Source organism: Centroberyx affinis, unplaced genomic scaffold (genome assembly GCF_046629955.1).
Source record: "Centroberyx affinis isolate AG114_WGS23_722 - 3 ecotype Tasmania unplaced genomic scaffold, CSIRO-AGI_Caff_v1 ptg003148l_1, whole genome shotgun sequence".
Classification (NCBI taxonomy): domain Eukaryota; kingdom Metazoa; phylum Chordata; class Actinopteri; order Beryciformes; family Berycidae; genus Centroberyx; species Centroberyx affinis.
In genome coordinates, this window is record NW_027281207.1 from 18,840 (window position 1) to 44,014 (window position 25,175).

The window sequence follows — 25,175 nt, forward strand, 5'->3', positions numbered from 1 at the left end:
GAGAGGGGGGGGGGGGGGGGGGTGAGAGAGAGAGAGATTAACACAAACAATGAAAAACAGTGAGGAACAGACACTTGACTGACGCTGCTTCAGCAGCATTAACTGATCCAGAGTCAGTTCTGATGCCTCCACTAATCTGACCTGAATGGAGCCTCTTGATGAAAACAGTGCAGTGATGCAGAGCAGCAGGTGAAACATCACAACATTAATCTACTTAAAGTCTTAAAGCTGCAAACAAACAAACAAGCAAACCAACAATAAACCAACAAATCAGCAGAATAAACTGCAGGAGATTCTGCTGATCCAGGATCAGTTGAAGCTTTACGTGTGTGTGTGTGTGTGTGTGTGTGTGTTTGTGTGTGTGTGTGTTTGTGTGTGGGTGTGTTTGTTTGTGAGTTTATGTAATTTTATTGATCTTATTTTGTTTTTGCTTTATTTTATTTAATCATTTCATTTTAATTATTTTATTTCATCTCTTTGCATCTCTGATCTGTAAACACCTGCTGTGCCAATAAAGACGGATTGATTGATTGATTGATTGATTGCCTGTTTATTGTTTGTTAGTGTGTGTGTAAGTGTGTGTTTGTTTGCATGTATATGTCAGGTGTGTATGTGTGTGTGTGTTATTGTTTGTGTCTGTGTGCGATTGTGTGTTTATTGTGTGTGTGTGTGTGTGTGTGTGTGTGTGTGTGTGTGTGTGTGTGTGTGTGTGTGTGTGTTATTGTTTGTGTCTGTGTGCGATTGTGTGTTTATTGTGTGTGAGTGTGTGTGTGTGTGTGTGTGTGTGTGTGTGTGTGTGTTATTGTTTGTGTCTGTGTGCGATTGTGTGTTTATTGTGTGTGAGTGTGTGTGTGTGTGTGTGTGTGTGTGTGCGCTTTCTCATCTAATCCAGATGATCATAACTCTGTTCTTTGCCTGAGAAACAATAATCCAATCTGCAGCTGGGTGTGAAAATGAAAAACATTAAAATATGAAAAAACATTAAAACATAAAAACAAACTGTCAGATAATCCAGATGAGATGAAGATTTAATTTTCTGTCTGATCTGCAGTCAGTCTGACCTGCAGGGGGCAGCACACACTCACTTCATATCTTTATTATGTGAATAAAGTCAGTTTTTAAGGTTATGAATTAACTACGATGAGTAACTGTGATGTTTGAAGAAACTGAGATGAAACTTAAAAATGAACAGTAATAAATTTCCCTTAAATTGAGAAGGATTCACTTTATCATCCATCATGATGTTTTAATCCTGAGCTGTTTGACTTGTAGTTTATTAAAACTGTTTATTAAATCTTCTGTTTCTTTTTGTCTCAGTATCCAAACTGATAAACTGCAGCTTTTTCTGAAGATGTTTTTCAGATTTATTGTTTTACTGTAAACCTGTTTTAGATCTAATTCCAAATCTAATCTAATTAAATCTAATGAGTCTGATTATGAGTAAAACTAACCAGGGGAATGAGAATGAGAATGAGAATAATCCTAATTTTTGGATAATTCATCTTTAATCTGATATTTAGAGAGTCTGATAAGAGTACACACTTATTATTTACTGGTAAGTGCATAATAATAATAATAGTAAACCTGTAATAATTAGTTTCACTTTTGTGAGGTGACGTTTTCTCATTAAATTATCAGCCTATTATATTTTCTCTTCATCTCTTCATTCCTTCCTTCGTTTTCTTGGAGGTTTTCAGCCTCTGACGTCACAGCCTCGCCTCACTGAAACTGAAAGTAACTCCTGCAGGCGGAAGGAACGAGAGATTACTGTAACGCGTTACCGTACAACTCCCCGGTACCTGTCTGGAGACACCTGAGAGAGAGAGAGAGAGGGAGAGAGAGAGAGGGAGAGAGGGAGAGAGGGAGAGAGACAGAGAGAGAGAGAGTCCTGGATGCAGAGCAGCAACATGGCTGCACAGACCGGCAGCAGGAGCTTCAGCAGGGGAACGACTGTCTTCAAAAACCTCCTGACCCGCTGCCTGAGACCCGGGCCGGGCCAGACCAAACCCGGGCCGGGACCGGCTCAGACCCGGTCCGTGTCCGCCGGGACCAGGACCCTCTGCCCCGCCTGGAGCCCTCAGCTGTCCGGCCGGTCCCATCAGGATCTGTACCGCCTGTCGGTCTCAGATCCGGATCTGTTCTGGGGATCCGCCGCCGCCGACAGACTCCGGTGGATTAAACCTTTCCACCGGGTCCGGGACTGTGAGATCAGCAGCGGGAGGATCAGCTGGTTCGAGGGGGGGCAGCTCAATGTTTCTGGTAAGAGTCTGTGAGTCAGTCCGTCTGTCAGTCTGTCAGTTACTCTGTCAGTCTGGATCTTTAAACCCGTTCAGGATTAACCTCCCCAGCGGAAAACCACTGTATAATCCTGTAACATTCCTATAGGAACTTCTAGTGTGTCTATGATAATCAATAGTGACCTTATCCTACTTAATATTGTTTTTATATCTATAGTATCTCTGTGATGTTCCTATAATATACCTAGAACATTCCTATAGGAACTTCTAATATTTCTGTGGTGCTCAATAGTGACTCTACACTGACTTTATAGTGATTTATCTCCTGTAATATTCCTATAATATTCATATTGGAACTTCTAGTGCAGTGATTCTCAACCTTTTTCATATCAAGGACAACTAATTTCGTCCACAGACCCCCATTTGATGAGATTTTGTCTCTCAGACCCAAATCTGAGAATATTTTTTATTGTTAGATATGATTTTGTCCAGAATTCCATGACCTTCTGTATTGTAGCTATAGAGATAATGAAACTATGATCAAAACAGTCATTCTTCTACATTCTCTAATTGTGTGAAATAGGCTAATGGTGAAGTTTCACAATTCATTAATTTGCTGGGGACCCCCTGGAACCCACTCAAGGACCCCTAGTGGTCCCCGGAACCACTGTTCTAGTTAGTGTGTCTATAGTGTGTCTATAGTAATCAACAGTGACCTTATCCTACTTAAAAGTGTTTTTATATTATCTCTGTAATATTCCCATAATATACCTGTTACTATAGGAACTTACAATATGTGCATGGCAAGAGTGAGTTCATAGTGACCTTATTGTATTTTCTATATTTTAATCTCTTTGGTATCCCTGTAATATCCATTAAAAAAGTCCTAAAATAAGTTATAGTGAGTCTATGGTGAACTTATTCTATGCTATGCTTTATTTCCTGTGATATTCCTATAATATTCCTATTTGAACTTATAGTGTGTCTATGGCACTCAGTAGTGAGTTAAATATTACCTTATTGTGCTTTATGGTATATTTTTATGTCTTATGGCATCACTATCATATTTCAAGAGGCTTACAGAGTGTGAGTTAACAGTTAACAGTTAACTTACTTTATGGTATTTTTCATGGAATATGGAATATTAGAATAATATTCCCTGAAGGTCTTGTGGATTTACTGTAATACTTGTATTGTTTCTTTCTAAAATTTGATATAGGATTACTAGTTTATTACTATTTTTCCCCTTAGGCCTGTTACATAAAGTTATTTTCTGATGCCTGAGACCCAGAGTGCGATCTGATCTTCAATCTTAAATCCAGTTTAGGATTAAGTTGATCTTTGCATCATACAGCAGCAGCAGTTAGGGAAGCAACAGGTTTCAGTTCAACACAGCAGGGGGTCGAGTCTCAGTTTGGGTTTCTTTTCAACACAACACATGTACAAAACCACAAGATATACCTTGTTATGAACAATTATCCCAAACTAGACATATGGATGTTCTGAAAATAGCACACATGCTTCCTCAGAGAATATTTATTTATTTGCTGTTCTCACCCAGAGCAACTCTCAGTGAAGCAGCAGGTGGGGGTTTGGTTTGTTGCTCAAAGGCACGTCAGCAGCATATAAGGCTGTTTCTGGGATCTAACCGCTAACATGTTATATGCTGTATAATCAGCATGTAACATCCATTTTTGGTGATTTTCATGTTTTCACTACAGTTGAAGGATTCCATGTTCCTCTCTGGTTTGAGGAAATTCTTTGACCTCTTGAGCAGATGAAAACATTTCAAAACCCTATTGGATAAACTAAAAAATGCATCGTCATCAAGCTTAAACATGACTGATTTTCATCCTGAAAAGTCGACGTTTCGGAGATACAAGGTTTTCACCTGACAGCAACGATATGGTCCAACATCAGACTGTTCATCCTCATGTTTGAACCACCCCTCTGTATTTACCATGTGATACTGAATGTGGTTTAACTTTACCGCCCTGGTGTGTGTGTGTGTGTGTGTGTGTGTGTGTGTGTGTGTGTGTGTGTGTGTGTGTGTGTGTGTGTGTGTGTGTGTGTCAGTGAACTGTCTGGATGTCCATGTAGAGAAGCATCCAGACCGGGTGGCTCTGATCTGGGAGAGAGACGAGCCGGGCACCGAGGTCCGGATCACCTACAGGTCAGAAACTCTCTGCTATCTGGACTCTCACTCTATGCAGACGATACAGATCTTTATCTTTATCTTATCTTTATGCTATGTTATCTATACTTTTCTCTGTGAGAATCGCCTTAATTACAGCTCCATAAATGTAAAGGAATGTGTCTTGGTGACGTTGGTACATCAGACATATCGGCAACTTACAGCTTCACAGTTGTGAAGTGGGAAATAAAAAGCAGGGCAAACTAAAATGTCCTGCTGGTGATCATCACAATGCAAATAAAAATCAATCATATCTTCATAAAAAACACTCAATTTATATTTTTTTTTTACTTTAAAGACGCAGATTGTAGTTTTAGTTCTATAAATATTTCTCGGAGACAGATTCAAGATTCAAGATTCAATAATTTAACATAGTTGATAGGAATTTGTCTTGGTTCACTCTCCTACAACAACCGTGCAATAGCAGCACACAATATACACACAGTAAAACAGTAAACAGCAATATACAACACACAGAATTTACATTTACGGCACAATACCCAGAAAGCAGCACGTTACCCAGCACATAGTAAAGTGCATACCGTGGTAAAGTGCTGGTTAAGTGCATTTAGAGATAATCAGTGCAAGTTCAGATGCCTGATGGCTTTGAGGTAGGTGCTCTCCCTGAAGCGAGATGTTCTACACTTAATGCTCCTGTATCTTCTACCTGATGGGAGGAGATTAAAGAGGTAATACGCCGGATGAGAGGGATCTGTGGTGATAGTTTTAGCCTTCCTGATTATTCTGGTGGAATAAAGTGATGCAAGTGAGGAAAGACTACACCCAATGATTTTAGATGCTCTGCCCGTCACTTTTTCAAGCCTAGTCTTGTCCTGAGTGGTTGTGTGGCTGTACCAGACAAGAAAAAGTGAGCACACTCTCAATTGCAGATCTATAGAAGTGAGTCATGGCTTTCTGACTGACCCCGAACTTCTTCAGCTGCCGCAGGAAGTAGATTCGCTGGTGGGCTTTACTGACTATGAGACTGGTGTTAAGATCCCATGATAGGGATTCGTGGATAGTGGTCCCAAGGAACCGGAAGGGGAGACCCTCTCTACAACTTGACCATTGATGGAGAAGATGGTGGCCTACTTTCTTCCTAAAATCAACAACCAGCTCTTTAGTTTTTGAGATATTAAGTATCAGGTTGTTAACCTGAGCTACTCTGGAGGCAGAAATAATCTGATTGGTTGAGTTAAACCTCAGTGGGTGGAGCCAAACAACTGAGTACAAGCTAGCTAAATGGCAAAGAAGGAACTCTTTGCCAGTCTGCTCTGTGTGGGAGGAGCAGACTTCTTTGGATTAGGCAAGGAAGAAGCACAAATGTCAGCTGTACTGGTTTGAAGCCAAATGCTTTGGGAATCAGCACATTAGCATTGTTCCCCATGATTGCTTTTAATAAATGAAGTTGCACTGCAAGTTGGCAACAGCAGTTACTTTGCCGGAAAAACTGGTTCCGCCCACTGAGATTTAACTCAACCAATCAGATTATTTCTGCCTTCAGAGCAGCTCTGCCTCCAGGAAATGTTTGTAGAACTAAAACTACAATCTGCTTAAAAGGCCCTATCTTTATAAAACTTTGATCAGTTTGACGCTTACGATGATGTAAACTCTGTTGAAGGAGGATAAGGAAGCGTTTTCACTTCTGCCTGACAGCAGAAACACTCCAGTATGTGTTAATGCTGCTTTCTGTTCTGTTTCATTGTAGAATGTGGGAAAACAGGCTGGGAAGCAGAAATGGAGTCTAAATATTTATTCCTTCTCACATTGGAAACACCAGATCTACAGCTGTGAAACAGAGAGGACGCTGCTGCAGGACAGATATTAGATTTGTGAACATTCAGGACATTATTAGTTGTAAATAACCTGAGGAGGAGACAGTGAAGTGTTAAAACCTCACAGTGGAAACATAAAGTGCGTTGGCTGTTTGCTGGAGTAGAATTGCTGGATGATCATGAAGTACAGCGTTGATCTGGAAAGACACCATGCCATTTTCCAAAGACACTGAGGGATTTCTTTTCCATATTGCTGTAGTTTGATGAAACCTTGTATTTTGAAAATGTCAAGTTTCCACGAACTAAGAAAAACAGCCTTGTCTGCACCTTGACCACCATGAATTTTAAAGTTTATCCAGTGTGGTTTTGAAAGGATTTCAATAGACCGAGGGTAGCAGAATTTCTCCTAAACCAAAGAGGAGCATGAAATCCTTCAAGTGAAGTCAAAACACAACGTTCATCAAAATTCGAATTACAATTTTATGACAGATATGGAGAGAAGTCAGAAACATTTTACTTTTAGTGCATTGTGATGCGTTAGTAGTGGATTATGAGATCATTAGAAGCAGAGATTAACTTTTCTTACAATATAAAAATAAGACAAACATCAAAAAATTACATTCAGTATAATATCAAGTCATTAGCCATACAGTTGCCCCATAAAGCATTCAAAGTTATGTTTTTTTGGCATAATTTGTTTCTCATATCATCTTCCTATTATAATAATTATCACTACTCACAATGTGCTCATAAATCACTTATGATGCCTTATGAGCGCCACTTTAACTGATACAGAGATTTCTGCTCTGCTGCCAACAGAGCGGCTTCCTGTATTGTTCTGTAAACAGGAAGCAGGAGGGGTTGTCACGGCGATGAACTCCAGCTAAACCTGAAACCGAAACAGAGTGTGGAGGTGAACTCCACTGAGCGGCTGTGCGTCTGCCTCCAGATACAGCTCAGGGTCACTTCAGCCAAGAGGCATATTCTGTACAGTAACAGTCCAGAGTCAGCATGCAGAATACAGAATGCATGAAGAGAAGACTTGAGACTTGACTTGACTTGGGTTCTGGTGACTTGGGACTTGACTCTGACTTGTACTCTGATGACTTGAAAAGGTTTCTAAAGTCTTGACTTGAGATCTTGTGTTTGTGTAAATGACTCAGATTGAAATTGATGAGATTTGTTCCAGCAGACGACTGAATTTAAATTCCGTTTTCTGAATTTGTATGGAATGATTGAATTTATTGAAGTTGAAACTGATTATAGAAATCAAACTCATGATGCTCTTACCAAGTTTTTATCCTATTAAAACCATATTGCATTGAAAAGTCCTAGATATTTAGTTTTCTTTAAGATATTAAATTGATACTGGACTCTTGATTTGTTCTGACTTGACTTGCTGTTCTACATTTAGACTTGAGACTTGACTTTAATGACTTGGACTTGACTTGGACTTAAGCCTCAAGACTTGAGACTGACTTGGGACTTGAGCAGAGTTGACTTGGTCACACCTCTGGTTCACATTTGTACATCACATCACACATTAGACCTGCTCATATTCTGGTGTATGCTGAAATGTCTTTTTATCCTGCAATATTTTGATAATCTATTATGTGACAATTTATTATTTTTCCTCTTTTAGATAATATTGTGATGCTCACAGATTTCGGGGGGTCATGAGATTTTTTCTCTCTAATTTTTGCTTTTTCTTGTGAAACACTGAACAGTTTTCAGCCTCTCTGCCTCCTCTGCTCTGCTCCGACTGCACACACAAACTTCAATGTCCATCTGTATCTTCTGTCCGGCCCTCAGGGAGCTGCTGGAGACGACCTGCCGCCTGGCCAACACCCTGAAGAGCCATGGGGTCCTTAAAGGGGACAGGGTGGCCATCTACATGCCCGTCTCGCCGCTGGCGGTGGCGGCCATGTTGGCGTGCGCCCGTATCGGCGCGGTGCACACCGTGGTGTTCGCAGGCTTCAGCTCCGAGGCGCTGGCGGGGAGGATCCAGGACGGTGAGCAGAACGAACGCTGTTAGAGGAAACTTCTCTACCTCACCATGTGTCCGTTTAGCTCAGGCTGCTCCTCCTCAGAACCGGCATCAGTCACCATGTCAGCATCTCTGACACAGAGCTGTAGTGAGTAGAAAATCTGTTCCCTTGTGTTTCCTGATTGTCTGCAGCAGGGAAAGAGGAAGAGGAGGAGGAGTCACAACTTCCTTTTCCAATTTAACATAAGGATGCATCAGGATTTCCAAAAACTGTCCAGGTGCTCATGGGAAGGGACAAAGCTACAGCAGGTGAAAAGACAAAGGAAAACTTCTATGGTTGGAAGCACAAGAGTCCAAGTCCAGGCACAACTTTGAGTTTTATAATAAAAGCCTTTACATAGAGGCAGAGAGAAGATAAAAACACACTGAGCCTTCCTCAGAGTTTTCTCTGTTTGGTCATTTTGGGGAAAAGGAAGAGGGAGAGGTGAGACAAGACATCGGTCACCAGCTGAGTTTGAACCACAGACTGTTAAAACAGACAGAGCAGTGAGTTCTTCACCACAGGTTTCTGAACGGCCGTTTTGAAGCCGAAAGATCGGGTTTACGATCACCGCCATGTTGACATTTATTGGAATGCTATTGGCCCGTAATCAACCTGTCAATCACTAGGAAAACAATCACGTTTTATAACCGTTATATCCTGTTAATGACGCAATTATTTTTAAACTCTCCATAAGGACACACGTTAGAAGAAGTGAAATTATCTACTGAGGCCAAAACCTCTTGCTGAAAAAATTTATTGACTTTATATTTTTATCAGAAGTTGGTTGTAGTCCGTTGTCTTCATGGAGTTGGAGGTCGTTAGAGGAATCGCTGCCTGCCGACATTGGCTTCAACATTCACCTGAGGTTTTGGCCGTTGGTTTGAACCCATAATATCTTCGTATCTATAGCTGTATGATTTGAGCCTGAGTCTGCTGGTCTGCAGAGCGCTGCAGGCTCAGGTTAACATTCAGCAGAAACACCAGCAAGGTCAGAACATATCAGGTCGTAACTTGGCCTGCGTTCAAAACACCTGACAGCTCCAGGCAGCAGCCAGTTACCTTTATTTATGTTGGACTGTTTGGTTTCCATCGTGTTCCAGTACCTGGAGGTCACACATGTCTGGGTGGGTTTCTGGCTGTGTCTCTACCTTCCTCTCCCCTCCAAAAAACATTTCCCTACCAGAAATTTACCTCCAGCAGGCTGCAATTTACATTCTTACAGTTGGAGTGATTTGCAGCTCTGCCAGGCGGGCGGTTATCACCAGATCTGAGTTCAGCTCCTCACCCAGATCTGCTGCTGCTCAAGGACACCGTGTGTGTTTTGGATACAGTCGCTCCCTGCAAAACCCAAACATGGCATTTCATGACTGGTGAACACCGGGGGAAACAGAGCGTGACAGCAGAGCTGAGATTACATGCAGAACAGCAGCCTGTCTGACACTTTCCTCTCCTGTCAGCGGAGTTTCTCCACCAAGGAGCTTTTGTTTTCACCTCGTCAGTTAACAACAAGCTGTCCAGTGATTTCATCTTGTTTCCAGATCTATCAGCTTATTTCATGATTTTTTCAGTCAAATTCTCTCACTGCTCTGGCAAATAATCTGCTGGTTTCAGTAAATTTCACTTGATTCATGCCAATATGACTTCTGTCAAGAAATCATTATAAAACAATGAAGAAAATCTGGAAATAAGAAACTTTCTCCAAGACAATTTCACTTTTACCAAGAAAATGTCCTGAAACAAGTTGCATTCTCCTGGAAAAAGGTCAAATTTGATTGATTGATTGATTGATTGATTGATTGATTTTACAAACAAAATCCTAAAATAAGCTTGATGAGTCTGGAGACAAGAGGAAATAACTGAACAAGGTTGTCAGTTGTTGTAGTTTGTCTGTCTGCCTGTCAGCAGAATATATAATATATAAAAACTTATGATTTCCATGAGATTTGGAAAACAGAACAAGGAACAAGGCAAATCACCAAACTGTGAGAATCAATCAATCAATCAATCAATCAATCTATCAATCAAACTTTATTTATATAGCACAATTCACAAGTGAAGTGCATTGTGCTTTACATAATAGAGAATTTAATAGTCAGGAACTGTAATCACACAAAAGCTCAACTAAAGCTTTAAGCCCTGTGTCTTAAAAAGAGTTTTCATCAGCAGACTTTAATAGAATTTTGTCTTTCTTGTTCAAAGGGATTAATGTCAGGAAGCCGAACAGATTTCAGACGGACTGCAGCCAAGTCAGACTTTATAACTGTTTTTCAGGAATCGAGAAAGGAACGCTCATTTTATCTCCAAAGTCGTTGGAATTTCTAAGTTTTACGACGTGGTTTCAACAGCTTTCAAGGGTTCAAAGGTCATGAAACTCATTCAGCGGTTAAACGACCCTGGAAACTTCCACTTAGAGTGAGAAAGAGAGAAACTTCAGAACTGCAGTTACAGTTTCCATGTGCGGCAGCAGAGATATGGTGATATGTCATATAGTGAATTATCTTTCCTCACAGTGCAGCTCTCTGGACATTTGTCAAAATATAGAAAGACTTGTGTTTTCTCTGAGTGTTTGATGGTGAATTAGAACAAAGCTTCAGTTTGAGTTCAGCTGTTTCGTTTGTGAACACAATTAATTAAATTAATTTAAGATCAAACACAAGACCTGCAGAAGGAAGAAGAAATCACGTCTCACACATCATGTTTGTCTTTAATGAGGCAGACTGCACACAGAGTTTCACCACAAACAAGCACATTAGTGACATTGGCAACACTTTACAATAAGGGTACATTAATTAAGGGTTAGTTAATGCTTAACCCTTAACAGTTAAGTAATGTGTCTGGTAATCATTTACTAATAGTGTTCATGTTAACTAAGGTATTAATTTATACATTATTTAATAGTCATCTTTATAAACTATTAAATAATGTATAAATTAATAGCTTAGTTAACATGAACACCATTAGTAAATGATTACCAGCCACATTAGTTAACTGTTAATTAAGGGTTAATTAATGCTTATTAAGCATTAACTATCCCTTAATTAATGTACCCACTGAGTCAAGTCAAGTGTGTTTATTTGTCCGATGCACAGCATCCACAGGGTAAACAGTGCAATGAAACACTTGTATGCTGTGTTCTCTCAGTGTAAAAAGTATAGTAACAATAAAAAGAATAGTAATTAATAACGATAAATAGAGAATTAAAATAGAAATAAGAATCAATTAACAATAGAAAAACACAAGTTAGGATGAAAGAAATAAAAAAAAGCATAAGAACATGTGCAATGAAATGAAACAAGAAGCGTGTCCGAACTGAATATTTTTCTTATATCTTGTTTTTGCCTTTATTAGATAGTAGAGAAAGACAAAGCTGCCAGGTAGATTTGAGTGACAGCTCACCTTCCTGAAACACAGACTCTAACAGTTAGTGAAATGAGCCTGAACTGTGAAGTTCCGCCTCCATGTTTCTGACAGAATCCAGCTCAGACCAGGTTCCTCCTCCAGTAAAGGACTCTGGTCCAACAGCAGGAATTGTACTGGACATTTCCACCTGAGAAGGTTAGCTAACGCTTCAGTTTAGCAGCTGAAACAGTTAGCTTCAGCTTAGCTTCAGGTTTTGCTCACGGTTCAGTAAATATAAACTTATTGTCATGAGTTGGGAGTTGAACCATCTGCCCCCCGACCTCCGACCTCCGACCTCCACACCCTGACTGTCCACTGTCAAACTACCTCCCGTTTCCTGTCCTGGCTCCTCCAGCTGATCCTTTCCTTAGGGGGAAACGAATTTCTCTCACTTTACATACACAGAGCGAGTTATTTGCATTTTAAGACAACAGGCAGACAGGAGACAGGATAAGAACCAGTTTGGATGATGAAACATTATAATATTATGTATGTTTATGGGAAACAGGAGGGAAATGTCCAGAGGCGATTCACTTCTGGCATGGCAGCAGTGTTAGCTGCAGATGCTCGTAATTTCATTCAGTCTTTCTGGACAAACTGGTTTCCTGCAGCCAAGAATCCAATTAAGCCACTTCAGTGACATTTGAGGCGCTGCTGTGTGTTTACATTTCAGTCAGATATCTGAGTCTCTCATGCAGAGCGTTGTGGCTGAGCAGGTGTGTTAGTGATAGTGTTTGACCCTTCAGACACACAGCTGCTGCTGCTGGGATCAAACCTGCGAGCAGCCGGTTACAGGCCGGCTTTTCCACAGTGAGAAAAAAGGAAACTAAGAAACTCGTAACATCCACTGACATTTAGCTGGTTGTAGAAAATGGATGGACTGCTGATTGGTTTCTCATGTTGGACCTTGGTGACTTGCTCCTTCGATGACAGATTTTAGTAATTATGCTTACAAAGAGTGAGCAGTTTGGAGTTTAGCAATCTGGGAACCCATCGTCTATCGGTCTGACGACGATTAGACTCTGGGGGCGACAGCCAATATTTCGGGGTTTCCGGTGCAGCCAGCGGACATCCGGGCCAAGACTTCCTCTTCCATGCTCCGGTCATCGTTTACAGTCCGATTAGCAACTTGAGACGCGAGAATGGAGTCGGAGTCGAGAGACGACGTCTCATATGCAGATATCTGTTTATAGAGATTAGCCGAAATGTCGTCCGGACCTAAAACACCTACAGAAAGTATCGATGTTTGTGTATTATGTGGAGAAACGTTCGACTCTTGCGTCTCAAGTTGCTAATCGGACTGTAAACAATGACCGGTGCACGGAAGAGGAAGTCTTGGCCTGGATGTCCACTGGCTACACCGGAAACCCCAAAATACCGACCGTCGCCCCCAGAGTCTAATCCTCGTCAGACCGATAGACGATGGGTTCCGAGATTGGGGGTACTGAAAGCCCTGTTTCTAACCATATAGCAGAGGATGGTTTTAGTCTCTCCACCTCAGTGTTATGGCCCCTGAACCTCTGCACCACTCTGCTGTCTAAAGTTACAACAAGCTCCTCTCATGTCTTGGATTCTCATATTTCCAATGGGAACATCTCGCTCACAGTATCAGTAACCAGGCGTCACTTCACCTCTCAGTCTCATCCTCTTGTCCTGAGCGGATGTTTCCCTCCTGCGGTGTGTCTGTCTGTGTATGAACCTGTCCTGTAACCAGACGGTTGCAGGTTTAACAAGTTTCCATCCCTGTCGAAGCGCCCTTGAGCAACATACTGACCTGCTCCCTGCTCCTGGCTCCTCGACCTTGACCTTAGAAACTGTTATCCACGTTTTCATTTCATCCCACTCAGACTATTGTAAATCACTGTATTCCTGTCTCTCTCAGTACAACCTCTCCAAACTCCAACTAGTTCAAAATGCTGCAGCAAGACTACTCACAAAATCCAAAAGAAGAGTCCACATAACGCCTATTTTAGCATCTCTACACTGGTTACCTGTACGTTTTAGAATTGATTTTAAAATTTGAATGATTACTTTTAAAGCACGTTTGGGGTTGGCCCTGGATTATATCTCTGATTCACTAACCCCTTACGAGCCTAAATGCAGCCTGAGATCCTCCGGCAGAGGTCTGTTAGTAATCCCTAGGTCAAGGCTAAAAACCAGAGGAGACCGAGCCTTTGGAATCACGGCCCCACGACTCTGGAACTTCCTGCCGGAGGAGATCAGACAGGCCAGCTCTGTTTCTTCTTTCAAATCTCTCTTAAAAACACACTTTTTCAGAATTGCCTTCTCTTGAATCGGTTACTCTTCCGTTTTATTCTATTTATTTTATTGTGTTTTTGTAACCCATACCTCGCTTGTCATGATTACTGTATCAATTCTACTTTTATTTTTTATCTGGTAATTTCTCTTGTTTTTATGTCTTTGTAAAGCACTTTGTAACTTGTTTTTGAAAAGTGCTATATACAGTGGTGGAAAGTAACTAAGTACATTTACTCAACTACTGTACTTAAATACAATTTTGAGGTACTTGTACTTTTAGAGCTGCACTGTGTACCATTTTATGCTACTTTGTACTTATACTCCACCACATTTTAGAGGGAAATATTGTACTTTTTACTCCATTACATTTATTTCACAGCTATAGTTATTAGCTACTTTTCAGATCAAGATTTTATATTTAAAACATTTGATCATCTTTATAAAATAACTATAAAATAGCATTGTTATAATTAGACAAGTATAGCTAAATTGTTAAGATTAGCTTCACGTTGACAACTTTAAAATGCAGCAATAAATCAGTATTAATATTCCAATAATTTATGAAAAATATATCTCTCTAAATGGGGACAGTTTACCTTGTTTACTTTGATACTCTAAGTACATTTTGCTGCCAATACTACTGTACTTTTACTTAAGTAAGATTTTGAATGCAGGACTTTTACTTGTAATGGAGTATCTTTACATTGTTGTATTGCTACTTTTACGTAAGTAAAAGATCTCAGTACTTCTTCCACCACTGGTTATATAAATAAAGCTTACTTACTTAATTACTTACTCTGGTACTTACTTACTTACTGGTGAATGGCGACCTGTATGTGAGTGTCTGTTGTGTGTGCTGCCTGCAGCTCAGTGTAAAGTGGTGCTGACCTGTAACCAGGCTGTGCGGGGCGGCCGGCTCATGGACCTCAAACCCACGGTGGACGCCGCGGTGAAGAGCTGTCCCTCCGTCCAGCATGTGTTCGTGTCCCAGCGGACCAGCAACCCCACTGCTATGGGCAGACTGGACGTCCCGCTGGAGGAGGTGAGGTGTTCTCTGAGTTATCAATATTGGTAGTAGCAGCACTGCTACTACTACTGCTACTATAGTAGCAGTAGTAGTAGTAATAGCAGTAGCAGTAGCAGTAGTAGTAGTAGTAGTAGCAGTAGTAGTAGTAGTGGTAGTAGTATCAGTAGAATACTGTGTCTCTCTCTCCTCAGTCGATGTCCCAGCAGTCTTCAGTCTGTTCTCTACAGTAGTAGCAGTAGAAGTACTAGTAGTAGCAGTATTAGTAGTAGTAGTACTAGTAGTAGCAGTATTAGTAGTAGTATCACTTGAACACTGTGTCTCTCTCTCCTCAGTCGATGTCCCAGCAGTCTGCAGTCTTTGCTCTAGAGTATTCCCACTGAGCAAAAGACGTGATTTCAACGTTGCGTCTATGCTTTAGCTCTCATATAGCCCAGGATCATTACGGCTATGTATAGACCTATTTCAGACCAAGCAGTAAATACATTATTACAATGAATAAACATCTGTAAATACCAAAAATATGCACCAGAGAAGTCCTGTAGACTAGCCTACAAGATAATTATCTCAGCACAAGAAGTAATTTCAACATTGCGTCTATGCGTAGCTCTCATATAGTCCAGGATAATATTGTCTATGTATAGACATCTAATAAACTTTCACTTTTCAACCCCATTTAAACTTAATTTAGCCTAGACGGCTATGGGCCATTTAGACGTGTTTTAAGCGTCTAATCAACGTAAAATTGCTCAGTGGGTTAGTAATAGTAGTATTAATAGTAGTATTCGTTGCACTTATTTATTAGTAACAGTGTGTGTCTCTCTCTCCTCAGTCGATGTCCCAGCAGTCTTCAGTCTGTCCTCCGGAGCCTCTGGACAGCGAGGATTTGCTCTTCCTGCTCTACACCTCCGGCAGCACCGGCAAACCTAAAGGCCTGGTCCACACCCAGGCCGGGTACCTGCTGTACGCCGCGCTCACACACCAGGTACACACCGCACCGCACCACACCACACCGCACCGCACCGCACCACACCGCACCGCACCGCACCGCACCGCACCGCACCACACCGCACCACACCACACCGCACCGCACCACACCTCACCGCACCACACCGCACCACACCGCACCACACCACACCGCACCGCACCGCACCACACCGCACCGCACCACACCGCACCGCACCGCACCGCACCGCACCACACCGCACCACACCACACCGCACCACACCACACCGCACCGCACCGCACCACACCGCACCGCACCGCACCGCACCGCACCGCACCACACCGCACCACACCACACCGCACCGCACCACACCGCACCGCACCGCACCGCACCGCACCACACCGCACCACACCACACCGCACCGCACCACACCGCACCGCACCGCACCGCACCGCACCACACCGCACCACACCTCACCGCACCACACCGCACCACACCTCACCGCACCACACCGCACCGCACCACCACCGCACCGCACCGCACCACACCGCACCTCACCGCACCACACCGCACCACACCTCACCGCACCACACCGCACCGCACCACACCGCACCGCACCGCACCACACCGCACCTCACCGCACCACACCGCACCGCACCACACACACCGCACCACACCGCACCGCACCTCACCGCACCGCACCGCACCACCGGACTCTGGTATCCTCTTATTATTATTATCATCAGTACTCTCTGTTGTTTTATTCTCTCCATCATCTTATCTTATTCCCTGCTGCTGTGACCAAGTTTCCCCACAGATCATTAAAGTCACAATGAAATAAAAAAAAATAACTTTTTCACCTTGTTATTAATTTCTTTTTTTTTATATATTTATATCAAAATCACATTACTTACCTCCTGAAAAACAGTGTATTTTAGTGGTTACATCACTTACATTTATTTATATGAAAACTTAATGGGTTATTACTTTATGTGCTTTAAATTATAACCCATTTTCAAACTGGATCACCAATATTTTAGCGATATTGAAAGATGAACTTCAGGGAATTATCTTTTCTCAAAAGGGACACAATATATAAAGGCTTCAGTTTTAGACACCACAGTGGGCCTGTTTTTCCCAGCAGGCTGTAATTAGGGTCATGTTGGTGTTTTAATTAGGAGCAGAGACAATGAGGAATAAAACAACAGCAGTGTTACACAACAGCCGTCTGAACAATAACAGGCCTGTTCCTGTGTGGAGCGGGACGCGACCCTGCGGCCACTTCTGCCACCAAAGCTCTAAATTAGCTTTTTTTGACCGACAAGCAGAAACATCTGCTTTCTCCCAGCTTTTCTGTGTGTGTGTGTGTGTGTGTGTTTGTGTGTGTGTGTGTGTTTGTGTGCAGGGATTGACAGACCGCCTCAAAGCTGACATGATGTTGGTGATAATAATTGAATAAAAACATAACCCCCCAAATTTTATCGCTGCTAATTTCTAAAGTAGCTTAGCAGCTCAGTGTTTGGCTCGCTGTTTGTTTGGATGAAACAACAGAACAAAAGCTGCTTTATCTCAAATAGACAAGACATGTTGGGTCAATGCCAGAGAGAGACAGGGAGAGAGAGAGAGAGAGAGAGGGAGAGAGAGACTATACTGAGATGTGCCGTTGCCTGGCAGCTGAGGTCGAGCCCCTCGCCTCAGACTGTCAATGGGCAGCCATGTTGTTTTGGTGAAAAACAAGTCCAGTTTCTGTCGGGTCCCACAGAGCATCAAAATCGACCTGATTAATGATCAGTTTACTTATGAATGAGTTTGTGTGAATTAGTTGTTAGAATGTGATTTATTGTTGATCAGCTGCCTTCAGCTCTTCTAGTCTTAATGTGGAGAAACACTAGAACTAACAATACTACTGATGTGAGATAGAGGAGACCAATCACGATAGCCCTTGTGTTCTGTTGCTGTTGTTGCAGTTTGTGTTTGACTACCGGGACGGCGATGTGTTCGGCTGTGTGGCGGACATCGGCTGGATAACGGGTCACAGCTACGTCGTCTACGGGCCGCTGTGTAACGGAGCCACCAGCGTCCTGTTTGAGAGCACACCGGTTTACCCCGACCCGGGTAAGACCCGAACTAAACCCTCTGTTTACCCCGACCCGGGTAAGACCCGAACTAAACCCTCTGTTTACCCTGACCCGGGTAAGACCCAAACTAAACCCTCTGTTTACCCTGACCCGGGTAAGACCCAGACTAAACCCCCTGTTTACCCTGACCCGGGCAAGACCCAGACTAAAGAGGAAACCCTCTGTTTACCCTGACCTGGGTAAGACCCAAACTAAACTAAACCCCCTGTTTACCACGACCCGGGTAAGACCTAAACTAAACCCCCTGTTTACCCTGACCCGGGTAAGACCCAAACTAAACCCTCTGTTTACCCCGACCCGGGTAAGACCCAGACTAAACCCTCTGTTTACCATGACCTTGGTGAGACCCAAACTAAACCCTGTTTACCCCAACCCGGGTATGACCCAGACTAAACTAAACCCTCTGTTTACCCTGACCTGGGTAAGACCTAAACTAAACCCCCTGTTTACCCTGACCCGGGTAAGACCCAAACTAAACCCTCTGTTTACCCCGACCCGGGTAAGACCCAGACTAAACCCTCTGTTTACCATGACCTTGGTGAGACCCAAACTAAACCCTGTTTACCCCAACCCGGGTATGACCCAGACTAAACTAAACCCCCTGTTTACCCTGACCCGGGTAAGACCCGAACTAAACCCTCTGTTTACCATGACCTGGGTGAGACCCAAACTAAACCCTGTTTACCCCAACCCGGGTATGACCCAGACTAAACTAAACCCTCTGTTTACCCTGACCTGGGTAAGACCCAGACTAAACTCCCTGTTTACCCTGACCCAGGTAAGACCCGAACTAAACCCTCTGTTTACCCCGCCCCGGGCAAGACCCAGACTAAATGAAACTCTCTGTTTACCTCGACCCTGATCCCAGACTAAACCCTCTGACCGATTCGTCTGAATCTAATGATGGTGAGAATATGTGAAGGACGAGCTGCAGATATTTATACTGAGTGGTGTGGAGCGTTCAAGATCACATTTCACAACTCCATTAATCCGCTGTATTGGACCACAACTCCAAGGGAACAAGACACGCACAAGCACAAGGAGCTTCTTGTTTCATTCCAGCTGCAGTTAGACTCAACAATCAGTCTTTGAGAGATTAAATGTATTTTCCAGCATCTATAGCACTTCAACTGAGGGGGGTGATGGGGGGGGTCTCTTTGGTTCATGACATTTAGGGTTTTTAGTATTTTATTCTTATTTTTGTTTTTTTCTATCTGTGTGCGACTTTTGTTTTTTAAAACTTTTTTTGTGGATGTTGCTGTCACCCAACTTTCTCTCAGGGAGATGAGATCCTGTTGGATCCTTGTTGTTTTTTATTTAGAATCAGAATCAGGCTTTACTGGCATTCCTTGTATGCAACATATACAAGGAATTTGACTTTGGTTAAAAGCCCCAGCTCCCGTTTCTTACATTCATACATACATAACACTAACACTTTCCACACATATATACTTCCATACCACGCTAAAACATATACATACATTCAAATATATGCACATACAATGACAATATATACACATACAATGACATCAGAGTCATTCGTCTGGCATCAATGCAGGATGCTGAGTGGGATTATATAAACAAGTACAAATGTATGCCGTAGTGCAAAAATAGGTATTATTTAGAGTTATAAACAAATATACAGCTATACAACATGGCAGAGGCCCAGACATCATATTTAGTCGCTCGTTGCTGTGGTTTTCTGCTCTGCTCTTCCCACAGAGTTTGTCTTGGTCACCTGATGACTAACAACTTTTACACTCCAGTCATTTATCTGAAGCTTTTATCCAGAGTGACTTACGATGACTCAGCAGGTCGGGCTTCAGCGTCTTGCTCAAGGACACTTTGGCAGGACGCATGGAGGTCGCTGGGATCGAACCTGTGTCCTTCAGTTACGGGACGGTCTGTTCAGCTGAACTGCTGGAGGTGTGAATGTTCAGAGTGGCGATGTCTTGACTGTCAAAAACTACTTTTTGTGTAGTTTAGTATTTTGTATCCTGTGTAGAACTGCAGCAATTGATCGATTGATCGGTTGGCTGTCGGCTGTTGGGTTGATCGCCGGCTGGTTCGGTGATCGATGGATCGGTTTGAGTGGTTTTTTGGGAGGGGTGGGTCGGAGTCCTCTGATTCCGGCTTCTTGGGTGTGGGTGTTTTCTGGTTTCTTTGCTCCTCTGTGGCGGTGGACTGGGTGTCTTTGGGTTGTGGACGGGGCGGGACGTTTGGGGGCGTCGTCTTGGGCTTTGGGGGGCGCTGATCGATGTTCTTTGCTGTTTTCTGGCATTTTGTGGACCGGGCAGCTGGTCGGTTGATTGAGGGGGTGATCGACGGATTGGTCGGCGGTGGGGGGGGGGGGGGGGGGTGATCGTTGGTTGCAGCCCTAGTCTTATGTGTTCTTTCTTGTATAACTTTGTATGTTGTTTTTACTCTGTACTGTTTGTTGTTGGGCTGTTTCTTTGCTCTGACCTGCCAAGGGACTACAGATGTGAATTAGCTTGCAGCTATAATCTGGTATGGTGCATCAAATGGTGACATTTATGTTTGAACTGTACATTGTCCCTTTTAAATAAATAAATAAATAAATAATAATAAAAAAAAAAGTCACAATGTTTCTTAGAAATGCCGTTCCTTTGTGATTACAGCAACAACGCTGAGGCAACTCTTTGGTGTTGTTGCCTGTAAAAGTTTCCTTGTGTAGCTGCTTGAAAAGCAACAGTCAGGTCCAGGTTCACTGAGAGGGCAGTTTGTGCATTTTGTTGCACTTTAGTTTCTTGAACTTAGAGTGCAGAGTTTTCATGTTATTCAGGTTGTGGTGAAACAAGTCTTCTACCTGAGCAGCAGTCATGATGCATCTATTTTGTTTTGTTTTATTGTCTTTTATAATGTTTCATTGCTTCTGTTGCTCCTTATTTGCTGCTGTCTTGGCCAGCTCTCCCTATGAAAAGAGATTCTGAATCTCAATTGGACTTCCTGGTTAAATAAAGGTTAAATAAGAAATTCATGAAAAAACTCTGCTGTCTGTCTGAGCATGGTGAAGGTGACAGCAGGCTGTCAGGCTGGTGTTGTGAAGGCTTAGTGAACTTATTTTCAGTCATGATTTGCGTGGCATCAACTACAAATAACTATAATGTGGGCAAAATAATGAGATTTACATATAATTTACATATGTATGACCATGATGCACAAAGAGACTTTCCACTCCCTGTGCATGGTTAGTGAACAGCTTGGCTTTCTGATCCGTTATTTTGGTGATACAGCGCTCTTCACTGTGCAAACCTGGATCTGGAATCAGCTCAGAGTGTTTTTTCTTTTTTCCCTGCTGCATGTCCAGAGCTCAGAGACTCTCACTGCTCTATTACTGATAGCTACATGACTATCTATACTGATAGCTGTATGATCTGGTGTTCAGATGCTCTGCTATCAGCTGAGGATCCTGTCAGTTTTCTGTTTATCTTCATGCAGCACAGATGGAGCTGCTGCAGCCTCTGAACTGCAGGACTCAAGTTCTGCAGGAACCGATCTCCAGTTTTAACCAATATTTTGATTATAATCCATCTATCAATCAATGTAAAAAAAGAAAAGTTGAAAAGTTGACTTGCTGACTGAAGTTCTGAAGTGACGATTCATTTGTTCGTCATGATTTAGTACAAGACAATCTAGCTTTTGTCTTCAACAGGTAATAAATCATCAGGGAAACTCTGGTTCTGTTTCTGTAAGTTGAGATAGATGGTTCAGTACAGCAGGTAGATACTGTAGATAAAGGTGTGTGTGTGTGTGTGTGTGTGTGTGTGTGTGTGTGTGTGTGTGTTATAGAGTTATGAATGGACTGCTGTTTCAGTAACTCATTAACCTTCAGTCCTGTAACACTTTATAAGCGTCAGCAGAGCGAGGCTGAACTTCCTTTATCTTTTCACCGCTGAGTTTCCTGTAAAGTCTGACAGCCGGACCTGCAGGGAACATTGATTCAGTCGTACAGTGAGGTGATGTGATCTGTTGTCATGGCGATGTGACCTCTGACCCTTCACCTCCTTACTATCAGTTGCTTGTAACGTTGGTGATCTAAGAGTTGAGGCAGATTCTACTGTTGGACTGATTGGAAGCTGAAAGATATTGACAAAAAATCTAATTACAATTATTTGACAGAATATTTCAATAGAGAGCCTAAGCCCCTCCCCTTCCTCTGTCCACCATGGGACCTTATTTCGGAAAAAATATGTCCGGTAGTCAACAGGGAGAGAAAAATAATTGTTTGATCCAGTTTGAATTGTGCCATGAATTACACATATGATGTTTTGTCAATTTAAAAGATAATTTTGCAAGTGAAGAAAGTGTCAGTTTGTGGTAAAACAGTAAAGTAAAGTTTAGTTTAGTGTTTCAGGCTCAGTGAACTACATCTCTGTCTCACCCACACCAACATGAAGGAAACATAGGAAACACACAGCATGGCGTTAACGTTAGCCCCCACTGTACTGAAACTATCCTACAGCAGTTTAAATCCGTTCTTCTTCTACCTTCCAGGTTGTGTATAATACTCCTGCTGTCTGAGAGGGACTGAGCTTCAGGCTCTGGGAGCTTGTGGAGAGAGAAAGTTATGATGTCACTTACGCCACTTTTGGGTGTGTCGTCTTTCTAATTATGTATTTTCACAGTCTGATACTTCAACAGTTTTACCACAAACTGACACTTTCTTCACTTGCAAAATTATCTTTTAAATTGACAAAACATCATATGTGTAATTCATGGCACAATTCAAACGGGATCAAACAATTTTTCTTTTTAAAAAAAAATAAGGTCCCATGGTGGTCCACTGGAAGGGGAGGGACTTAGGCTCTCTATTATGATTTCAACTGCAATTCATCACAAGTTTTTCTTGTCATAAATTGTTTTAGAGCTTTAAAATTGCTTAAACACAACTGAAATTAGTAAATCCACTGTGTGTGTGTGTGTGTGTGTGTGTGTGTGTGTGTGTGTGTGTGTGTGTGTGTGTGTGTGTGTGTGTGTGTGTTGGTGCAGGGCGGTACTGGGAGACGGTGCAGCGGTTGGGGATCACTCAGTTCTACGGAGCGCCGACCGCCATCCGCCTGCTGCTGAAGTACGAGGAGAGCTGGGTGAAGAAGTACGACCGCTCCTCGCTGCGGACGCTCGGCTCCGGTGAGACGCTGCTCACACTCAGGCTGCGTTCACAACCAGCAGGTTCACATCCGTTTGTTCTGCTCCTTCAGTTGGTTGGTTTGTCCGGGTGAGAAAGATGACCTCTGAACCCTGATGGCACCACATAACGGCAGCGAGAGTCTCAGTCCTCTAACAAGAGAACTGCAACTCCAACTACAGGAAAACCAGCCCAAAACACAAGGGATTATGGGTAGAGGTGTGACCAAGTCAACTTTGCCCAACTCCCAAGTCAGTCTCAAGTCTTGAGGCACAAGTCTCAAGTCAAGTCCCAAGTCTAAATGTAGATTACCAAGCCAAGTCCAAGTCAAGTCCAAGTCAAGTCCAAGTCATTAAAGTCAAGTCTCAAGTCTAAATGTAGAACAGCAAGTCAAGTCAGAACAAATCAAGAGTCCAGTATCAATTTAATATCTTAAAGAAAACTAAATATCTAGGACTTTTCAATGCAATATGGTTTTAATAGGATAAAAACTTGGTAAGAGCATCATGAGTTTGATTTCTATAATCAGTTTCAACTTCAATAAATTCAATCATTCCATACAAATTCAGAAAACAGAATTTAAATTCAGTCGTCTGCTGGAACAAATCTCATCACTTTCAATCTAAGTCATTTACACAAACACAAGATCTCAAGTCAAGACTTTAGAAACCTTTTCAAGTCATCAGAGTACAAGTCAGAGTCAAGTCCCAAGTCACCAGAACCCAAGTCAAGTCCAGTCTCAAGTCTTCTCTTCATGCATCAAGTCGAGTCTCAAGCAGTTCAAACTGTGACTCGAGTCCAGGTCATGTGACTCGAGTCCCCACCTCAGGATTATGGAGACGGAAAGCCTAGCAGAAAGAAATGAAGTCTGGACTGATGCTCATATTCAGCTACTTCTTCGTGTGTTCTTAACTGGTATGAACACCACAGAAGAAGAGACAGACAAGTCCATCATGTTAGATAAAGTTACAGGAGGTCAGATTTAATCACAGGTTTTTAGAAATAAAGGGGAAAATGAAACAATGTGAAAGAAAAATTAAAGTAATGACATTCTAATTTTTAAAAGTAGAGATAGAGAGAAGAACTGAAAAAGTAAGTAAGTTATTAGTTGCCACAATAAAGTAATATGAGTACTCTAACACTAATTATTTCCATTACTGAAGCTCTTCAGCTGAACGGATAAGATAAGGTTTGATTGGAACGTATTTCATCACTTCCTGATGACGTTTTACTGAGCGATTAGCCTTTGACTCTCTGCTCCGTCCGCCTCCTGTCTGCTGTAATAAGATAACACACATCCAGCTTTATCTGCGGTTATTAATAAACTTTATTACACTGTAAGACACAAAGCCAGTTTCTGTCAGAGATTTAGATTTAGAACCTTACAGTAGATTAATGTCAGCAGGTCAGCACCCTACTTGAGTCCACATTAGAGCCACAAACCCCATTTGATGAGATTTAGTCTCTCTGACCCAAATCTGAGAATATTTTTATTGTCAGATGATTTTGTCCAGAACTCCATGACTGTCTGTGTTGCAGGTAGAGAGAGAACAGAGAAACTGATCAGAACAGTCATTCTTCTACATTCTCTAACTGTGTTCACTTCTTGTAAATGAAATAATGCTGAAGTTTAACAATTCATCATTTTCCTGGGGACCTCCTGGAACCCCCTCAGTGACCCCTGGTGGTCCCCAGAACCCATGTTGACAACCACTGCTCTAAAACACAAACAGTGTAGTTCTAATTTTTTTTGTTTTGAATTGAGTTTTAACCATGATATACTGTAGTAGAACAACACTGCAGCAGAACCAGAACTGAGACCAGATAGGTGGCATATATGAGTGTTATGAGTGTAACAGCATGGAAACCAGTACAGCTTACAGTTCCATATGAATGTCTGTCGTGTTTCTTACTGCCTGTCTGTCTTCCTGCAGTGGGCGAACCGATCAACCACGAGGCCTGGGACTGGTTCTACCACGTGGTCGGAGACGGACGGTGTCCCTTAGTGGACACATGGTGGCAGACAG

At 42.4% G+C, this 25,175-nt stretch overlaps 1 protein-coding gene across 1 annotated transcript; it reads left to right on the forward strand.

Moving 5' to 3' along the window:
- Nucleotides 1-1,890: 1,890 nt before the first annotated feature.
- LOC139659584 (acetyl-coenzyme A synthetase 2-like, mitochondrial) lies at nt 1,891-25,175 on the forward strand (the record flags this gene model as incomplete). The annotated part of the gene is made up of 8 exons (XM_071537895.1): nt 1,891-2,259; nt 4,314-4,410; nt 8,019-8,218; nt 14,761-14,936; nt 15,751-15,903; nt 17,832-17,979; nt 23,013-23,150; nt 25,083-25,175. Coding segments are annotated over exons 1-8 (1,372 nt in total), but the record flags the coding sequence as incomplete, so codon positions are not given.